Raw genomic sequence first — 20,336 nt, 5'->3', positions numbered from 1 at the left:
CTTATAACAATCTACTTTAACTTAATAGATTTGCTAGTGATTTATCACGTCTTTAGATTGCTATTTCATAAACGTTTGACCGATAACAAAGTAAGATGTTATTTTGTATATAAAACTTGAAAATCATCAAACTTTAATAGACACGCATATATTCTCCCCCAAATATTAAAACCATAAAAGAGGGGCCGTAGAAACTCACTCTTGAAGTGTGAGTCCGATCCCGGTCCTTTTTGGTGAAGCCTTTTCGTAAATAACCGCAAAATAAACATTCTTGAACTTTGAGACACTTTGGGGTTTGTTTTGTAATATTTAAAACTAAATGGATTGTTTTTAGAATGATTTAGGTCAAAAGGTTGATTTTTTTAAATCTTGTAAAATATGTGTAGGGCTGCTTTTGATTAAATAATCCAAAAGAGGGGCTGCTTTTGACCCGTTGACAAAATTTAGGGCTGGGAACTAGGAAGGGAACTGATTTGATTAGTTAATACAAGTGAGGGGTTCTTTTTGGCCATTTGATAAACATTAGGGGCTGATATTGGTAAGTAATTCAAACAAATGGGAAAAGGGATCGTCTTCTTCTTTTTGCGTCTGATTGGAACGAACGAGAATGAATGCAGCGACGAGGGGTAATCGCCCAACTCCGACGCCCCTCTGCAGTTCTTCTTTTATCGCCGACAGCATACAAACCGATGAAGTGCAGCAACAGTCGCCGATCGAGGCGAGCACCATCAGTACTCGATGTGACTGAGGAAGCAAGAAGAACGGCATCAAGAGAAGATGTAGGGCTGATGGGCAGTGATGAACCGTGAAAAGCACCACCGGTGCTCAATCCGGTCGAAGAAGAAGAAGGGAGGAACGAACAGGGGCCGCGAAAACTGCTCCTTCGTCTGCCGACATCAACCACACAAGGAAGGTGGGTGTTTGGTTGTGTTTGACGGAAACAAGTGGAGAGGAGGAGGAAGAGGGCTGCCATGGCCGACAGCTTCACAGGTTTCTTCTTCTTTTTCTTTTTATTTTGACTATAAATCAATGGAGCTTGATCAACAGGTTTAGATGGGTGATTGGGTTTGATTATTTGACAGGGAAAGAAAGAGAATTCAGTGGGTGTTTGGGACCTGTTTTTCTCATCAAAACAAAAAGGGAAAGTGAGATGGGGGTCGTTGGAGGCAGGAGCGAGTTGTAAGGATGGCGATTGGAGGTCTCTTGGCTCCACCAGTTTCCTTTTCTGGTTCGATCATTTAAACTCAAAGAACAGGGGACTGATCGATGGTGGCACCTCAGCAAGTGTAGGGTTGTTTTGGTTGATGTTCTACAGGAGAAGATAGAAGGAATAACGGAAGGTGGGTGCTGCTGCTTAGCTCACAGGAGAAACCACAAGAAAACCACCTCCAATGGAGGTGTTCTTGGCTGTGCATCGAAACAGAAAGAAGGGAGAGAAAGAGTGAGTCTGAATGATTGAGGATATTTTTGTGTGATCAAAAATAAGATTTTTAGAAGACTTTTGTGGTACTTTGTGATATTGCTGGAGATTTAGAGTACAATGTCCAATTGGTTCAAGATTTGATACATTTGCAATTGGGATGATCATTTGTGTGAGTGTGTGTAAAAAGTGAGGATCGAGAATGAATGGGAAAAGAAGCTGGACACTTTCATGTACCAATAGATCTTTTATTACACCTCTCTTTGCTTTTCTAATGTTATGCATATATACATGTGATGGTATTTTGGTAACAATAATGCATCCATACTCTCATATATAATAATTGATGCAAAAAAATTATTTTTAACGTCACAATTAAATCAAATTTTTGGCGGTTTTTGATACGATATTCAACGATGGATGGTTTGATTAGATTAAGATGTTCCAAAAGAATTTATAAATATGATATATTTAATATGCATTATAAACTTCAAATTACACACGATTGGTTAATAATACATAGCGGTTCGCGGTGGTTTGACCGTCGGACTCAGACCAATTTTTTTTACCAATTGTTACAGGGCAAGTGCCTGACTCGTACCAAGGTAAAAGTAGAATATCAAAAGCGCTCAAGTTTGCTTCAGTAGCCGGAGATACCTAAGTGGAAGTGGGAAATGATCACCATGGATTTTATCACAAAATTACCCAGATCTCTGAGTGGGCACGACACCATCTGGGTAATTGTCGATCGGTTGACTAAAGCCGCCCACTTCCTGCCAATCAAAGAAAACATCAAGATGGAGAGACTCACACAGATCTACATTTGAGAAATAGTTCGCCTTAATGGGGTACCTGTATCCATTATCTCTGATCGAGATAGCAGGTTTACATCGAGGTTCTGACAATCACTACAGAAGGCTCTTGGAACTAAGTTGGATATGAGCACGGCTTATCATCGTCGTACAGATGGACAGAGTGAGAGAACAATTCAGACATTGGAAGATATGTTGAGAGCCTGTGTCATCAACTTCGGCACGTCATGGGACACTCATCTTCCATTGGTTGAATTTTCCTACAACAACAGCTACCATACCAGCATCAAGGTTGCGCCATTTGAAGCCCTCTATGGCCGCAAGTGCAGATCCCCTTTGTGCTGGGCTGAAGTGGGTGACACGCAACTAGTCAAGGGTCAAGTCCCTGATAGCACTCTCACTGGTCCGGAAATCATCCGAGAAATGACTGAAAAGATCATACAAATCCGAGAACGACTGAAAGCCTCACGAGATAGACAAAAGAGCTACGCCAATAAGAGACGGAAACCCTTGGAATTTCAGGTTGGTGACCGTGTCCTTTTGAAGGTCTCACCATGGAAAGGCATGATACGTTTCGGAAGATGTGGAAAGCTCAACCCAAGGTACATTGGGCCATTCGAGATCCTTGCTAGGATCGGTCCCGTAGCATACAGACTCTGGTTACCCCGAGAACTCAGTAACGTTCATCCTGTCTTCCACGTGTCGAACCTAAAGAAGTGTCTGTCCGACGAGACACTTGTGATTCCTCTCGACAAGATCAATCTGGACGAAAGTCTACGTTTTGTGGAAGAACCTGTTGAAATCATGGACCGAGAAGTCAAACGCACCAAGCAAAGTTGCATCCCGATAGTGAAGGTCCGCTGGAATGCCAAGCGGGGTCCTGAATTCACTTGAGAGGTCGAGGATTCGATGAAGTAGAAGTACCCTCATCTTTTTCCATGTTCATGATTGTACTTTGTTCTTAAACTTCGGGACGAAATTCCCTCTAACGGGGGATGATGTGACAACCCGAAACTTTTATCTTGTACACTTAGCCAATTCAATAAATGTTAAACTTGTACTGTTGACTTCTCGTACTGTTTAAAGGTCCATTTAAGCATTCTAAACTTGAGCATAGCCATGGTTGAGGTTAGGAAAGAGTCAGCAAGCCATAGGGTGACAAAAATCGGGCCATACACACCCTTAGGGGAGTGTACGACCGTACACATGGGTGTGCGGCCGCACACTCACTTCTTGGCCGCACACTCCCTTCTAGGCAGCACACCCACCTAGGGATGAGAATTTAGCCCGAAAATCCGAACCGAACCGAACCGAACCGAATTAGACCCGAATAAGCAATTCGATTCGGTTTTCGGGTAATTAAATAAGGCTTATTCGGTTTTCGGGTTATTCGGTCCGGGTTACCTGAATAAGGACTTATTCGGTCCTAATGGACCGAACCGAATATGAAAAGTCACATTTTTTTCTATCTGCACGATTGCTTATTCGGTCTTATGTTATATCAATCGTTACCCAAAATACTCACGTAATGTTTCATGTTTAACTTATATACTTATAGATAGTTTTTTTAGGTGTTTTGGATGTTTAATGTTTAGTGTTTAATATGTTGTTTAATAACTATATCTTAAGATTGTGGTGGTTGGATTTTACATTTTATATATCAAGAATAGTTAATATGTGTTATTCGTGTTTATCATAAGCTACAAAAGTCATACAAAATACAATATTTATAATCACATTGTAAATGTTATTTGGGTTATTCGGGTTATTCGGATCCTTAATCATCTTGTACATGTTATTTGGGTTATCCGGGTCGGAACCGAACCGAACCGAATAATACCCGAACCCAACCGAACCCGTATTGCTTAGTTGGTTCGGTTTTCGGTTCATACAATTACCCTTATTCGGTTTTCGGTTTAATCGGTTTCGGGTCGGTTCGGTTCGGTTCCGACCCGAATAACATCCCTACACCCACCTATATATAAAGGGTAGCCCCTTTTCCTTTCATTCCTTTGACACCTTGGCAGCGCACAACACTTTCTCCTCTCAAGCTTCTTCAACCACAAACCCTCCAAAGCTTCAAGAAAGTGAGTAATTCATCCTCTAACTTGATATCCATGAAAGACCACTCTATCTAAGCCTTAATTGTGCGATATTCGTCATGTTCTTCATGTTTGGAAGTGAGTGGGGGCCGCACACCACCTTTTAGGTGGCCGCACACACTTAAAACACCCTCCAAATTGAGATTTTGACTTCCATACTCGAGATAGACATGACCCCAGCCTTATTGCACCTTGGAATTGACATTTTAGACATCTTATGTGGGGTGTACGACCGCACACACCCTTGTGTGGCAGCACACTCCCATGTGCGACCATAAACACACCCTAGGACAACAAACCCACTTCTAGGACCCTTAACTTGCACTACAATCGAGTATTGACCTAAAGCACTTCATGGATGCAAGTATGGACCTTGAAAACACCACAAAGGCACCTCTCATCATGAGTGTACTGCCGTACACCCCTTGGGCCGCACACCCATGGCGACACACACCTTTAAGGTGGCCATACACCTCGCTCATGCAATCCTTTAAGGTCCTAACACTTAGTGCAAGTAGTTCCAAGTCCCTAGAGTGGTTCTCCATCACATCTAGTAGTGAAATACCCTCATTTGACTCATTTATGTGTCATTACGTGTTAATTAGGATCAAATTGTGTTCAAGGCTTCACTTGAACATCCAGCCTTCCGTATCGATCCTTTAATCAAACCACTCGCTCAAGGTGACTTCATACCCCTACGTTTTTCCGAGTTTTCATGTTTTCACGGGGGGGGGGGGGGGGGGAATACAAGCAAAAGTACAAGGAAACTTGTGCTCAAAATATATTATTTTGTTTAAGATAATTATATTTTCAGTATGCTTTTAACATGGAAATAGTTTTTACCAAACGATTAAGAAATCAACTCGTAGAAACAGTTTTCAAAGCTAGGGTATTGAACTTGTGAATCATGTAGTAAAATGTACAAGGGTTTCATGCAAATCATAAATAGTATTTTCAGTATAATTACTTGTAAATTGTTAGTCTAAGTGGGAGACACGTCCTTGGTAACACTCCCACAGAATCAGAGTGTAGGACTAGCAGTTGTAACCATAATCTCTTGTAGGGAGAGCATGACTGTTGTGTATAGATCTATACGGGACTGACAGCCCCACACCTGGCTGCTAGCTATAGTCGGACCGGCAGGTCTACGGGTGACAAAGTCATAAAGGATACTGGCGGTTGTAGGCCATATCCAGTCAGTGATGGTTATGACACTCACAACCTACATAGCAGAGATTTATTTTTTTAATAATGAATCAAGTGAACTAACCACAAAGTAATAACCGATTGGATTACTAAAGGGTATTAATAATACCTTCAGGATTTAGTTGACCATGTATTTATTAGTTTTATTTATGTAAGAAGGCTAATATACCTCACTGGGAGTAACCAGGGTTTTTCATTGAAACTACGTTTAACGATATAAGTATGGTAGATACTTGTACACTTCCTTTTAGAATGGATAACCAGCAACCTACTTTTAGGGAAAATATAGGATTTTCTCGGGATAACTCGGTCTTTCAGAAACGGATTGTTTAACAAGTAAATAACGGATGTTCATATTCATTCCATGACACCTTGGATTGTACGTAACTTGTATGAATCTGGGAGTCATGGAAGGAATGAGTTTTCAAACACACTCTTCATAAGAAAATATAGGATTTTCTTGAGGAACACTTTTCAAAAGAATCAAAGAAACATTTTCCACCAAAATTAAATACTTTTGAACTCACAAGCTTTATGCTGATATTCTTTCAATCTGCTTGTATTATCAGGAAATCAGTAGACAGGTACTTCTTGGACTTAGTGGAGCCGGAGCAATAAGAGTCATGTTTTTATATTCTACATACTTTTGGTGTATTTAAAACAAGTTCCAAACTGATGTAAACATTTTTCATATATATATATATATATATATATATATATATATATATATTCATTGTAATGGTTGTCTTACTATGATTGCAATTGTACAATGATTGTGATTCTAAACATGACGTCCTCCACCGCGGAACGATTCTGCCGTTCTGGTCTCAGGGTGTGACAGGAGATGCCATAATATTGACCTACGATGTTTCCATGTAGTCATCTACCAGAGTATAAATGGCCACAACTGACACAAGTCATGTGGAAACACTGACAGGCTCATAACCTGTAGGTGATGAATTACGATTTCAAGCTATGCAGTAACTACATATTCATGCGATGATACTCTAACCCTTGTTGGAAACGTAGTGGGGGAGTAATCCCCGAATCAGTACTGTCTATGCGATGTTGGCGATGATCCTTAGGAAAAGTCCTTAGGAACAATCATATAAGGCAGTGAGAGGTAAATACAATGTAAGAGATGACCCTTAGGATAAATCCTTTGGGACGAATAAATAAAGTAAATGGTGATGGGTAATCGATTTAATTATTTGACATGAAATATGTGAAGAAACAAATTAACTATATTATTGTGGGTTGAAAATCCTATGTACTCACCAGGTTTCCCAACCTGACCCATTTAGTTTATTGTATCACAGGTGGCTATATGAAAGATACATTATGCTGAGAGATTCAAGGAGTATTAGGCCACTAGTTTAATTACTGTAAGGCTTGTAATATTTCGTTATGCTTATGTTTCTCTATTGACGATGACACACTAATGTTTTAATATAAATAAAAATACATTTCTTCGGAAATGCTTTGATAATATTATTATCATGTTTTTCTGGAAACAAATTCCACAATACTATTTTTCAAAAAGGATACTCTAATTTTTAAATAAGCATAAACAAATCGGTCTTTTCTGGCCGTAAAATTGGGGATGTCACAGTTGGTATTAGAGCATTAGTTTAAGCGAACTAGGAATTTCAGGAAATTTCTTGACTTAAACTTAGAATGCTAAGCGATGATCATGATGAGTGTGTCTACTATATTTTAGATAGTACACCTGAATTGACACAAGAACTAGCTTACTTTAGGATTAGATGCGTACATTGGTTTTATTTGCTAAATGATTTATGCTATAAGATGCCTTATATGCTTTATAATGCTATCATTTAATCGGATATGTGGTCTATTGCCGACCGGATCTGGAAATTTTATGTGTTCAGATTTCTAAACATTTAACTACAATATTAGAACTGGCATGTAACTTTTCGGAGTAATAAGGAGGATTACGCGTATAAACCTTCTCTATCTTAAATTTCTCGTCTTGAACAATTATTACGGTGTATGGAACGTCATGATAAGGACTCGTATCAGATTGAGAAAATAGAGGATATAAGAAAGCTGGTGATAGTGAATGATGCCTATTAGAAGATATCGTATGAGAGGTATCTTGACTTCAGAATGCATCTAATAAATAATATGTCTCGTACGGGAGAAGTACACTATCGATTGGTAGAAAGAATGAAATTTTGGTATAACCCATGAAGTTATCCCATCGTCTGGTATTTTCACCAACAATCGAGTTGAAGCAGAATTGATGATTGAATATACGCACGGAAGAAGTCCTAGTAGTGTCTAGGGAATTTTTTATGATTATTTGGACACATTCATATGTGTTAAATCGTGTTGTGATTTTAGGATATAAGAACTTGGGGACTGCGAGACAATACTTAGGACGAGTATGAGTAGGTGTGAAAGGTAGTAGAGGCCTATACTACCGGAAGCACAGGACTCGCACTTGGATCAGGGAAAGTCACAAGGTTAGCAAGGCGCTGGTAATTGATTATGTTTTGTTCATGTCTGTCGTTACCATCGTTTTGGTAATGACTAAGAAGATGATTGTTATTCCGACCATAGTGTTCATATCAAATTGATTCCGACTAAGATAAGTATGTTACGTGGTTCAGAGAACCAATCTCGATGTAGCATCTAACTTAAGCCAAAAGATTGAAGTGAAAGATAATCGAAGCGATCAGTAAAAGCATCACAATCTCAGTTAAGGTAAGAAGCTTGTAGCTAAAAGTGCTACATGCTAGAATGTGACTATATCACATTATAACACGAAGGAAGGTATATTCCATGATGGAATCTGACTCAAAAAGACCTAAGTCTAAGGCGTTGCATCATACGATGAGAGCTCATTGACCCATCGGTCTGCTACGATAATTGAAGTAAAGAACTTATCTTAAGTTAAGGCTGTTAAGAAACAGAAGAAATCTCCAATAAAGATCAATATTGTAACTCAAAGGTTACGATTGAAAATATAATATAGTACGAAGAGCAGATGCAAGATTGAGAACCACTAACAGTGAAGAAGTCCAAGAGACAGATACTCATTTGAAAGGACAAAAGAGTTACAATTATTACCTAGGATGAAAAGATAACATATGGAGTCATTATACAAGCCCAATTTAGTTGATGATTCCGGGACGTAATCATCCTAAGGAGGAAATAATTGTCACGCCTACGGATTCGTGCTAGTCAATTTAGAGATAATATGCGTTAAAAATGACTTTTTTAAAGAAGATTATTTAACATAAATAATCTTAGCCAAATGTATAATATATGTAACAAGGATTCCGTACATATAAAGAACGCTGAAATCCGACTTAAAACGAAGAAGTTATGACCCATCGAAGTTTAGCGACAAAACCGGCACGTGAAAGATCTAGTATGCTCAAGAGTCATATTAAAGTGATATTGCTATTTAACATATGATCCTAAGGGTCACACTAATAACAACTTTATATAATTGATTATTTATTAGAAATTGATTTTAATAAATATTCAACAAACTCTTATAAATAAATTGGAAATTATTTATTTCATAGAAATAATAATTTTCGTTAGCAAGTAACATTACATAATTCATATTGTATGAATTAATAAGTCATGCGCATCATTTTGGACCATATGGACTTTTTGTATCTTACCAAAAGGTTAAGGTTTATATTTTATAAAAGAGTTTATAAAATTTCTGAGTTTGACTTCTTTTTATATATTAAAATCGTGGCTTGTTATTTAGAGAACAAATTACGGGCTTTTACATATAATAATGAAAAGAAGGAATGGCTTAAAAGCATGAGGGGAAAATTAGGTCTTAGGTGCATGATTGCCTTAAAGTGTTAAGTCCTTTGGATAAAGATTAAGCTTTGTAGGAAAGGCTTTACTCTTATTTTACTCAATCTTGCATGATTGCCGAAACCATCACCTCCTCTCTCACTCTTTCTAATTTTGTAATGCTTGTTCCAGGTATCATTTATTTTTTAAAGATTTTTAAGGCTTTGCACTGGGACTCGATGAGTTGGGGAGCCCAACTCGACGAGTAGAGATCGTTTTTGGATGCGGGATTTAGGACCTACTCGACGAGTTGGAACGCCCAACTCGACGAGTAGGCGATGTAAAGGAAAACCCTAAATTTTAGGGTTTGCACCCTATATAATCTCCTTAAAACCTTGAGGCTGACCTTCCACCAACCTCTAAACCCTAAGAACGTCAGTGCTAAACCCTAATCTCCATTTTCTCTCATATTGTGAGCTAGAGTGACTTTCGGAGCTTAATAAGAAAAATTTAATGAGAAGAAGGAGAAGATCCAACAAACTAAGCCCTCACTCTTGAGCTTCACCATCTTGTGGACTATTGTAAGCACTCATGATTCGATTTTTATATTAGACTATGACTAAATATTGAGTTTACTCTTCATTTCCTATCATTCTTGTTGATTGCATGCATGGGGTTCATAAAGTTTGCAACTTTATGAATCTCTAGGGAGAAATGTTCCCATGGTGGGCTAGATCTAGCTTTTGGTCAAGCATGGATGCCATGCATGGATTTTAGGCTATACTTTCCCTCTTTGGCCATTTGACTTCAAGACATGCATTGGACATGCATGTCCATAAAGTCTCCATCTTTGGAACATTTTGAGGATTAGAACATCTTCTGGAAAGGAGGAATTCCAGATCCCTTAGGTCTTGAACCACATCGCTAAACCTTTGAGCTTTCCAACCTTTGTTCGGGGCTTTAGAGCATTCAGAGTGGTTCTAGAGGATAAAGTTGGAAACTTTATCCTTTTAGACACCTTTAGGTTTCAGATCTAAGCCTTATAGTCCCTACAATCAACGTATAATCCGAATAAGCAAACAGGGAGAAAACTCGATGAGTTGGATCGGGTTTCCCCGTCTACAGGATATTGAGTGAAATCGTTGAGTTGATGAGACAACTTGGAGAGTTGGATAGGGTTTGTCTCGTTTTTCTGGACTCTAAAGGAACTCGATGAGTTGCTAGATGCACTCGACGAGTTGGGCTCAACATGGATTGTTGACCTCGATTGTTGACTTGGACTTTGACCAGGGTTGACCAAGTTTGACTGTGAGGGTATTTTTGGTATTCCAGAATTTTGAGAAGCTAGTCACATGATGATTGTAGGCAGTTGAGTTGGAGCTACGTGTTTGGACTTATCTGACCTTATCTTATCAGTTCATCATTTTTGAGAGGTGAGTCTTCTCACCATACCGATAGGTCTAAGGCACCAACGTCGGCCCATTTTATGATATGTGGATTATGGATTGATGATGCTTTATGTGGGTACGACATTTGCATTAAAGACCCCTCCCTGGGGGGGGGGGGGGTGTTCCCGTGGCAATAGATTGAGAACATGTGGGGGTTCCCATGACATTTGGTGTAAGAGCTTGGAGGGTTTCCATGGGATCCTAGTATATGTGTATGTTTAGCTTGTATGATATTTCTTAGTTGATGAAGACCATGTGGGGGTTCCCATGGCAGCAAGACCATGTGGGGGTTCCCATGGTGGGTAGGACCACATGGGGGGTTCAAGTGGCATTAGGTATAAGACCTTGGAGGGTTTCCATGGCATTCTTATTTGTTGTATGCATGACTTATATGGTTTATGTAGCTTTTATAGCTAATATAGTAAATGTGATTATGTGGACTATATGGGTATGCTCTGGGGAACTCACTAAGCATTAGCTTACAATTTGTTGATTTGTTTCAGGTACTTTTGAGACTAAGAGCAAGGGCAAGGCTTGATGGCACGACATGCACTCTCCGACATTTGATTTGATGGACACTCTGATGTTTGAAACAAAATGTTAATGTTATGAATTTTCAAAAAAAAAGTCATTGTTACTTCATATTTTATGGGAATATTTGGTTAATTAAAAATGATTTTTTTTTGAAAATTTGGGTCGTTACAAGTTGGTATCAGAGCCTTGGTTTGAGGGATTCGGGCACACTCTCGGGTGTGTCAGGACTCAAACTAAGGAATTGGTAAAATTGTTTAAAAAAATAAAAGTTAAAAACTTCTTAAAATGGAAAAGAGGAGAGTGCAATGCGTGTGATTGGCCGAGCCAAGTAAATAGTTCTCCAATATGTTAACCTTGTTATACTGATATTTGAGTTATGATAATCATATGAATCTTGCTACGTGTATGCTTTCAAAATTTTATATGGTTAGGGTCTTATAGCCTCAGAATGATTGATTTGGCCTTATTTCCTGTTCCTTGTCTGGTTGTGGTCTTAGGGTAGAGTCTTTTATTTGAATATCTATTTGATCATGTTCTATGTATAATTTGCATGCATAAAGAAACTCGTTATGATTGAGTTTTGATTTGATATGAATGGAGAAAATCTTAGGATAGCCTAGGATTTGAGCTATGCAGTAGCTATGATATATGTTTTGTTTTAGGACGAATTGGGGTTATCAGGTAAAGCTTTGGGGAAGGTACAAGTAAGTGTGGAAGGTAGTGTTGGGCCCGTACTACTGAAAGCATAGGACCTATACCCGAACTAATGTTAGACCTGGAAGCTCTAAGGAGAACCGGTGTTGGAAGATCCCCTTTTTGGACATTTTGATCATTTTATCTTGTGGCATTTCAGAATGGTAGTGACACGATTTGGAGCAGGGGGATCAGGATCAAGATCCGGATCTGGATCGGGCGACACTACTGAGCACATTGATGAGAGGTTGCGCGAGCTCATTGCAGCCGAGGTTACGAGGGGCATTCTTGATGCTACCCTAGTGATTTTCAGGACATTCAAGGAAGGTATGATGGAGATTATGGAGGAGAGGCTTAGGTCATTCGGAGCCGATATTACTGTGTTCCAATTCGGGGAACGAACTCCCTCGTTCTGGGAGTTCAAGGCGTGCGGGGCGCCGGAGTTCTTTGGGTTCAGGGACCTCATAGTTAACCGAAGCTGGGTGGAAGACATGGAGAGTGCCCAACGCACGAGTTTTTGCCCTGATGCGGCAAAGGTGGGGTTTGCTTCGTGTATGATAAGGGATCGAGCCCGAGATTGGTGGGAGAGGTGACTAGACAGGTGGGGGCAGCCGACGTGGCTGAGATGACATGAGCTGAGTTTTTTAGACGCTTTGATCTAGAGTGTGCACTACCTATTGAGGTGCAACAGTTAAAGAGGGAGTTTCAGGAGCTTCAGCAGACCACCGAGATTGTGGCGGAGATCACCGCCAAGTTTCGGGAACGAGCACTATTGTGTTGGAATAGTGTCTAAGGCTGCAACTATATTAAGCAAGTATTTAACCCGGTTGTGCATGGTCCTTTTGGGTTGCCTTCACCATAGCAACTTGATAGGATGATTTAGAAGAGAGAATAAATATTATTAATATATTATGAGAATAATATAAAGAATAATATTAATATTGTTATTTGATTAATATAAGTCATAGAATTAATTGGAATTAATTTGGTGACTTAAAGAGATTAATTAAATAAGAGGGTATAAACTATCAATTGTTTGATAGTTAAACTTTAGACTGTAAATCCATATAGATAGGGATTGGGCGGATTCTAGAAGCTAGGGATAGCTTCAAATCGTCCATGGTTATCTAAGGAATGGATTTGGATAGCTTTAAGAGAAGATTATCCAATTAGGGTTTAGATTGTAACCCTTAAGAAGTCTACAAGTATAAATAGGCCCTATGGCAAAGGGAAATCGACACTTCATCAATAGTATAGAACCCCTGGCCGATTTCCTTCCCCTTCCTCTCTCCCAAATCATCCTCCTTGCTATTTGGTGTTTATAAGCCATTAGAGGAGTGACAATTGTGACTCTAGAAGCTCCAAGACAACAAGATCAACAAGGAATTCAAAGGTATGATTCTAGATCTGTTTTAACATTGTTCTTATTCCTAAATAGTCATTAGAAGTCTTGGATTCAAAGCATGTTTAATTAGAAAGCCTAGATCCAAGCATTAGGGTTTTTCATGCGCACATAGGAAAGTTCTTATGGCTAAAACCCATTAGTGGTATCAGAGCCTAGTTTGGTTTCTATTAAATTGTTGCTTATTTGTTTGAAACTTAACTGCAAAATTTGAATTTTGGGTTTCTGAGTTGTAAACTCGACGAGTCCCATGGTGGACTCGACGAGTTGGCCTAACTCGACGAGTCCAGTTGAGAACTCGACGAGTTCAAGCGTCAGGAAAGGCCAAATTCGGGATTTCTTCATGATTATCTTATGGAAACTTACCTTAATCATATTAGATCAACCCTAATCCGATTTTTTGATATATATGACTATTATCTTGATCTAATTAAAGATATTTATCAACTAATAAAATATTTAATTTCCTTATATGATAATTAATTAATTATTTTGATTAATTTGGTAATTATCTTGCAAGAAATCTTGAATAAATCAAATATAGATAATTAGGAAATTAATTGTTAATTAAAATTATTTGTTATTTGATCCTCCATGTTTTAAATGTTTAAAACTTGTCCTCAAGTTTTGAAATTTATATTTTGTGATTAAAAGTTTTAATTTAGACAATTTAAATTTCAAACCCTAAATTTTAAAATGTTTAAAATTCAACCCTATACTAATAAAATATTACAAGATTAATATATATATATATATATATATATATATATATATATATATATATAGAGGCCGTGATGAGATGGGAAGTTCTGGAGACTTTGGGGAGGGAGAACTTGTATGCTAAGTTCTCCAAGTGTGAGTTCTGGTTGCGCGAGGTGCAGTTTCTCGGATACCTCGTCAACCAGAACGGGATCTCAGTGGACACGGCCAAGGTAGAGGCCGTGATGAGATGGGAAGTTCTGAAGTCTCCATCTAAGATTCGGAGTTTCCTGGGATTAGCGGGCTACTATCGGAGATTCATTCAAGATTTCTCCAAGATAGCTGTACCCTTGACACGGCTGACGAAGAAAGCCGCGGTCTTTCGATGGGGGCCTGAGCAGCAGGCAGCGTTTGAGACTTTGAGACAGAGATTGTGTGAAGCACCAATCTTAGCCCTGCCAGAGGGCGTAGAGGATCTTGTTGTATACTATGAGGCGTCCATTTCAGGGTTGGGCGCAGTGCTGATGCAGAGAGGGAATGTCATCGCCTACGCTTTGAGGCAGCTGAAGCCTCACGAGGCGAACTACCCGACGCACGATTTAGAGTTGGGGGCAGTTGTCTTCGCCCTCAAGATTTGGCGGCATTACCTCTATGGAGTCCGGTGTACCATTTACACGGACCATAAGAGTTTGAGGTACCTCATGGACCAGCTGAATCTGAACATGAGGCAGCGTCGGTGGTTGGACATGGTAAAGGATTATGAATGCGGGATCCTTTATCACCCAGGGAAGGCCAATGTGGTGGCCGATGTGCTTAGCCGCAAGGCAGCACTGATCAGAGACGTGTGTATGAGGATGACGGTGGTAACTCCACTGTTAGAACAGATTCGGGAGGCTCAGCAGGAGGTTATGAAGGAGGAACATCGGAAGAACGAGCGTGTAGTGGGTCAGGTTTCTTCCTTCGATTATGATAGCCGAGGATTATTGACACTACACCATAGGGTGTGGGTACCGTACCACGGGGGTGTGCGCCAGGTTTTGCTGGAGGAGGCACACGAATCCCGATTCTCCATTCATCCCGAGGTGAAAAAGATGTATAGGGATCTTTGTCTGGATTATTGGTGGCCCTACATGAAGCAGGATGTGGCATGGTACGTAGAGCGATGCTTAACCTGCAGGAAGGTCAAGGTCGAGCATCAGAGACTACACGGCAAGATGCAGCCATTGGATATCCCGCTATGGAAATGGGAAGATATCACGATGGATTTTATCACCAAACTTCCCAGGACCACATGGGGAGTGGATTCTATATGGGTCATCGTGGATCAGTTGACCAAGAGCGCCCATTTCATACGGATCCAGGAGAGTATCTCGGCAGAGAAGTTGGCCGATATCTACATCAGAGAGGTGGTGGCGCGACACGGAGTGCCAGTATCCGTGATTTCAGATAGAGACATGTGGTTTACTTCCAGGTTTTAGAAGAAGTTCCATGACGAGCTGGGTACTCGTCTGCATTTTAGCACCGGTTTTCACCCGCAGACAGATGGTCAAAGCGAGCGGACCATCCAGACTCTGGAAGATATGTTGCGGGTGTGTGTGTTAGACTTTGGTGGTAGCTGGGATACCTATCTTCCTTTGGCTGAGTTCTCATACAACAACGGCTATCATGCGAGTATTGACCATCCTCCTTTCAAGATGTTGTATGGGAGAAGGTGCAGGACCTCGATATGTTGGGGCGAAGTTGGCCAGAGGGTCATGGGGAGCACCGAAGTGGTTCTCAAGACGACCGAGAGGATTCAACAGGTGCGGAGTAGGCTTCAGACTGCTCAGAGTCGGCAGAAAAGCTATGCCGACAAGTGCCGATCAGACCTGGAGTTCCAGGTCGGAGATATGGTTCTCCTGAAGGTGTCGCCATGGAAGGGCGTCATCCGATTCAGGAAGCGGGGCAAGTTGGCCCCTAGGTACATTGGACCTTTCAGGGTTCTAGCTCGAGTGGGCAGGGTGGCATACCGGCTGGATCTACCAGCCGAACTCAGTCAGATCCACAGCACCTTCCACGTCTCGCAGCTACGGAAATGCCTAGTGGACAACTCAGCGGTGGTGCCTTTAGAGGATATTCAGGTTGATGACAGTTTGAATTACATTGAGCGGCCAGTAGCAATCCTCGACCGGAAGTCGAGGGATCTGAGGAACAAGAGGGTGGAGCTAGTAAAAGTGCAATGGCAACACCGGAAGGGTTCAGAGTGGACTTGGGAACCTGTGGAAGAGATGAGGCAACACTCTCCCGAGCTGTTCCAGGAGCGAGTGGCAGACTTCGAGGACGAAGTCTAAAATAAGTGGGGGAGATTTGTAGCACCTGGTTCCTGGTATGAATTTTAATCTTAGTATTTTTGCATTTTTAGCTCGAACTCGGCGAGTTGTAGGCCTGACTCGCCGAGTAGGGACGAGATACCGAGCACGTTTAAGTTGGCGACTCGACGAGTCCATACCCTTGACTTGGCGAGGCGCCGGTCTGGATGAAACCCTAACTTCAAGGGTTTGCACCATATTTAAACCCCCTTATGCGCCCCAAGCTCGCCCCCTCCACTCTCAGAACATCCTTAAGCGAACCCTAACCCTCCCCCTTGTGATTTGAGTGTTTGTGTGCTTTTCCTTGAAGTTTGAAGAAGAGAAGGAAGGAAGGACCAAGGAGAAGGAGAAGAGCAAGGATCTAGAACTCAATCCAGAGCCCATTGAGGTATATTTCAGATCTTTTTTGTTGCCATGATGATTTTCTTTTAGAAAACCCATTTAAGCCATCTTTATCCATTTCCTAGCTTGATTGTAATATCGAGATCATATTGAGTGGAATGGCCTTTGAATCTAGCTAGGTTTGAGCTTCAAGAGCCCAGATCTACTGACTTTATGGAGCCATATTGCATGAAAGCCCTAGAACTACTCTTTTAGTGTGTTTTGAGCCTCAAAAACCGTCATTGGTGTTTACCTACACGTACAGTTGGAAACTTTATGTGTTAATCGAGCCCTAAGAACCCAGATCTATGGATGGAATGCACTGGATTCAAGCAGAATCGAGTATATAGTGATTGCATGCAAACGACTCGACGAGTCGTTCTTCGGACTCGGCGAGTCGAGTCGCGAGTCCCCGATTTTTCCCCTTTTGAGTTATGCTGAGTGGGATCAGTGAGCTATAAGTGGACTAAGTGAGTCGAAAGACAGACTCAGTAATGGAGGGACTCGGCGAGTCAATGGCCTGACTCGGCGAGTCCAAGGCAATCTTCTTGCCTCAAGAACAGACTCGACGAGTTGTTAATACAACACGGAGAGTCACAGACCAGAGTGTTCATCGGATGAAGATGAACTCGACGAGTTTTTCATACAACTCGACGAGTTGAATGAAGGACTATGGGATATCTGTTTGGAAGGAGAACTCGTCGAGTCAATGACTAACTCGACGAGTAGGGATGGGAGTGAGGCCAATCGACTGGATAGGGACTCGACGAGTTAGCGAGCCAACTCGGCGAGTCAGGTCAAATGGAAGTTGACTTTGACTTTGACTTTTGACTTGGTTAGGGGTAAAATGGTCATTTTACCATAAGGACAGTTAGCAGTGTTTGACTGAGTGTTTCGTGGGAATTGCAGCCGGAGGATTTCCGGAGCAGCAGCAGCAGACAGACAGTTCCCACGCAGATCAGCAGCTACTTCGAGGTGAGTTACCTTCCAGTAGCCGTGGGTCTACGGCCACAATGCCGGCCTACCAGTAGGAGTTGTATGTTAGATGATTGTCTTTGTGATATCATATAGGTTTGCTACTAGCCGATATGTTATATGCTAGCCTGCTGTGTTATAGTAGTAGAGTTCAGTTGTTAGGACCGAAGGGTAGTTAGACACCCCAGATATGTCTGACAGAATGTGATGTCATGATTATATGCTAGCATGACCTTAGATACGTGTTAGGGGTAGTAGGAGGGGAACAGTCCCTGAGTTCGGTTGTTAGGACCGAAGGGTAGTCAGACACCCCCGATATGTCTGATAGCATGTTACGTTATGATATGAGATAGTAGTAGTGGTAGGGGTGAAACAGTCCCTGACGCTCGGTTGTTAGGATCGAAGGGTGGTCGGCACCCCAGAATGGCCGCACGGGTAGGACGGAACCCTAGAATGGCCGCACGGGTAGGTCGACACCCCAGAATGGCCGTACGGGGTTGGTCGGGCACCCCAGAAATGCCTGACAAGTATGGTATGATATATGATTGTACTGTGGGTTATATGATTGTATGGTATGTGGTACGTTGGGGGAACTCACTAAGCTTTGTGCTTATAGTTTTCAGTTTTGATTTCAGGTACCTCTTCATCGAAGGGGAAGGAGCTGGCGCGGTAGTGATACATCATACACATACACTGTTTCCGCCTTACGAGATTGTTCTTGGATTTGTACTCTGATATTTAGTTGATTTCGTATTTTGGTTTTTAAACACGATTTATGATTGTGGAATGATTTGATCAGACAATGTTTTATTTACAAATGCTTTCCAAACTATTGATTTAAAAACGAAATATTTGGACGTGAAAATTGGGTTGTTACAGCTACTCCATGAAATTGCACATTGCACCTTGTTGGTCGTTAGTGGAGCGTGTGTGGTTAACCGACACACTACTATGGGACCATTGAAGGATGGAAATGGGTAGCTCGTAGATTATCATAGATTAATGGAGCATGTGTGGTTAACCGGCACTTTGATTAGGTGATAAACGTCTTCGAGAGTACCAAGCTAATTTGCATGGTTATCCACACCTTGTTTGTGATCCTCGGCATCCCAGTCACAAACTTGAAGGGCATAATCGAGATTAAACATGCCATTGAAAAGTTCAATGAATCTCAAAATATCTAGGAGTTTCAATTCATTTAAAACTTAAATTTCCTTTTCGTTTTTCATGGTGGAAATTGGTAAATCGTTATTTACCTACCTTCAAATGTTCTGTAATTGGATTACGACATCCCTCTTCCGAGTTGTAGAATATTGTGTTAGGTCCTAGCCTTAATATCTCGTTTGGGTGTTTTATTAAGTTCTCAATCAACTAGCTTGAATATTTCCCGTTTTGTAGATGTCAAAATCTAACAACTATGGTCTTCCCGAATCCTTTGGAAAAGGTTTTCCACATGAAGATGATGTTTCACGATTGGATTGCGGAAATGGAAATCATGCTTCACTTCCTCCACCTCCTCCAGTAATTCTCCCTGACCCACATTTTCGAAGACTTAAAAAGTTCAAAGTCACTCAATCCCTATTGGTAAAAGTACACGAAGATGGAAAGTCTGTGTGTGCACACGTCTTAGAGATAAATTCACACATTGACAAGTTAAGGATGTTGGGTGTCGATATCTCAAGGAAGTTGGCTGTTGATTGGGTTCTTCAATCACTTCCTGACTCATATAGTGAGTTCATTAGAGAGTACTATATGATGGACGACGATGTGACCCTCGTTGATCTTACCTATTGGCTTATTGCTGCTGAATCAACAATGATTTGGTGGAATGGTTAAGCAAATTTATCTGGTAAATCAATGTCCCAACCTTCTATGGACAATGGAAACATTGGAAGTCCAGAAAGGTTTTCTCTATGCAAGAGAAAGGCTAAGTCTGAGATTGTCCCGTGTACCGTTCCAAAAGTGTCAATTTTTTTCTATTGCCAAGAGAAGGGGCATTGGATGCAAAGTTGCCAGATTTACCTGAGAGATCGCAAAGATGGGTGAGTCAAGATGTATGACTCTGTTTCAGGTAAAAATCCACTATCTAACTCTATTAAGTTTTCTATTTTAAATTCTTAATGCATGATGTGATAAGATTGCATTTTGATGTGTTGTAGAATCGAAGAACAGAAAGGAAGATTAAAGGAAGAAGTGAGCCGAGTCTGATCGTGAAGAAATGGATTTCGATCGCATGATTCGATGATTGGATTTTTGAGCTGCTACTTAGAGTTATGATATATTCTTAAGAATATTTAATAACATAGTTTTCATTTAAATTTGTGTTGTAAGGACAAGTTTTCTGTACCTTTTTTTTTATAAATATAATAAATTTTGAATTTTGTCTTATTTATATAAATTGATGCTTGTGCGTTTATATTATAAACAATATTAAGTGGATGTGATTCTTAGTTATGTTATTTATGGTAGTGTTGTAATTTTCTAAGTAAGGAAAGATTCCCATCGCCCATGTTTCAATTGGACATAT

The 20,336-nt window shown here is 40.6% G+C and overlaps 1 protein-coding gene across 1 annotated transcript; it reads left to right on the top strand.

The window, feature by feature from the left end:
- Positions 1–576: 576 nt before the first annotated feature.
- On the top strand, positions 577–1,737 carry LOC111881133 (uncharacterized). Its single transcript, XM_023877527.3, has 2 exons — positions 577–990; positions 1,083–1,737. The coding sequence occupies exons 1-2, from the start codon at positions 799–801 to the stop codon at positions 1,323–1,325; spliced, it is 435 nt and encodes a 144-aa protein (XP_023733295.1). The 5' UTR covers positions 577–798; the 3' UTR covers positions 1,326–1,737.
- Positions 1,738–20,336: the final 18,599 nt, after the last annotated feature.

This window comes from Lactuca sativa, chromosome 5 (assembly GCF_002870075.4).
Source record: "Lactuca sativa cultivar Salinas chromosome 5, Lsat_Salinas_v11, whole genome shotgun sequence".
Classification (NCBI taxonomy): Eukaryota; Viridiplantae; Streptophyta; class Magnoliopsida; order Asterales; family Asteraceae; genus Lactuca; species Lactuca sativa.
This window is presented reverse-complemented; position numbering and strand designations above follow the sequence as displayed.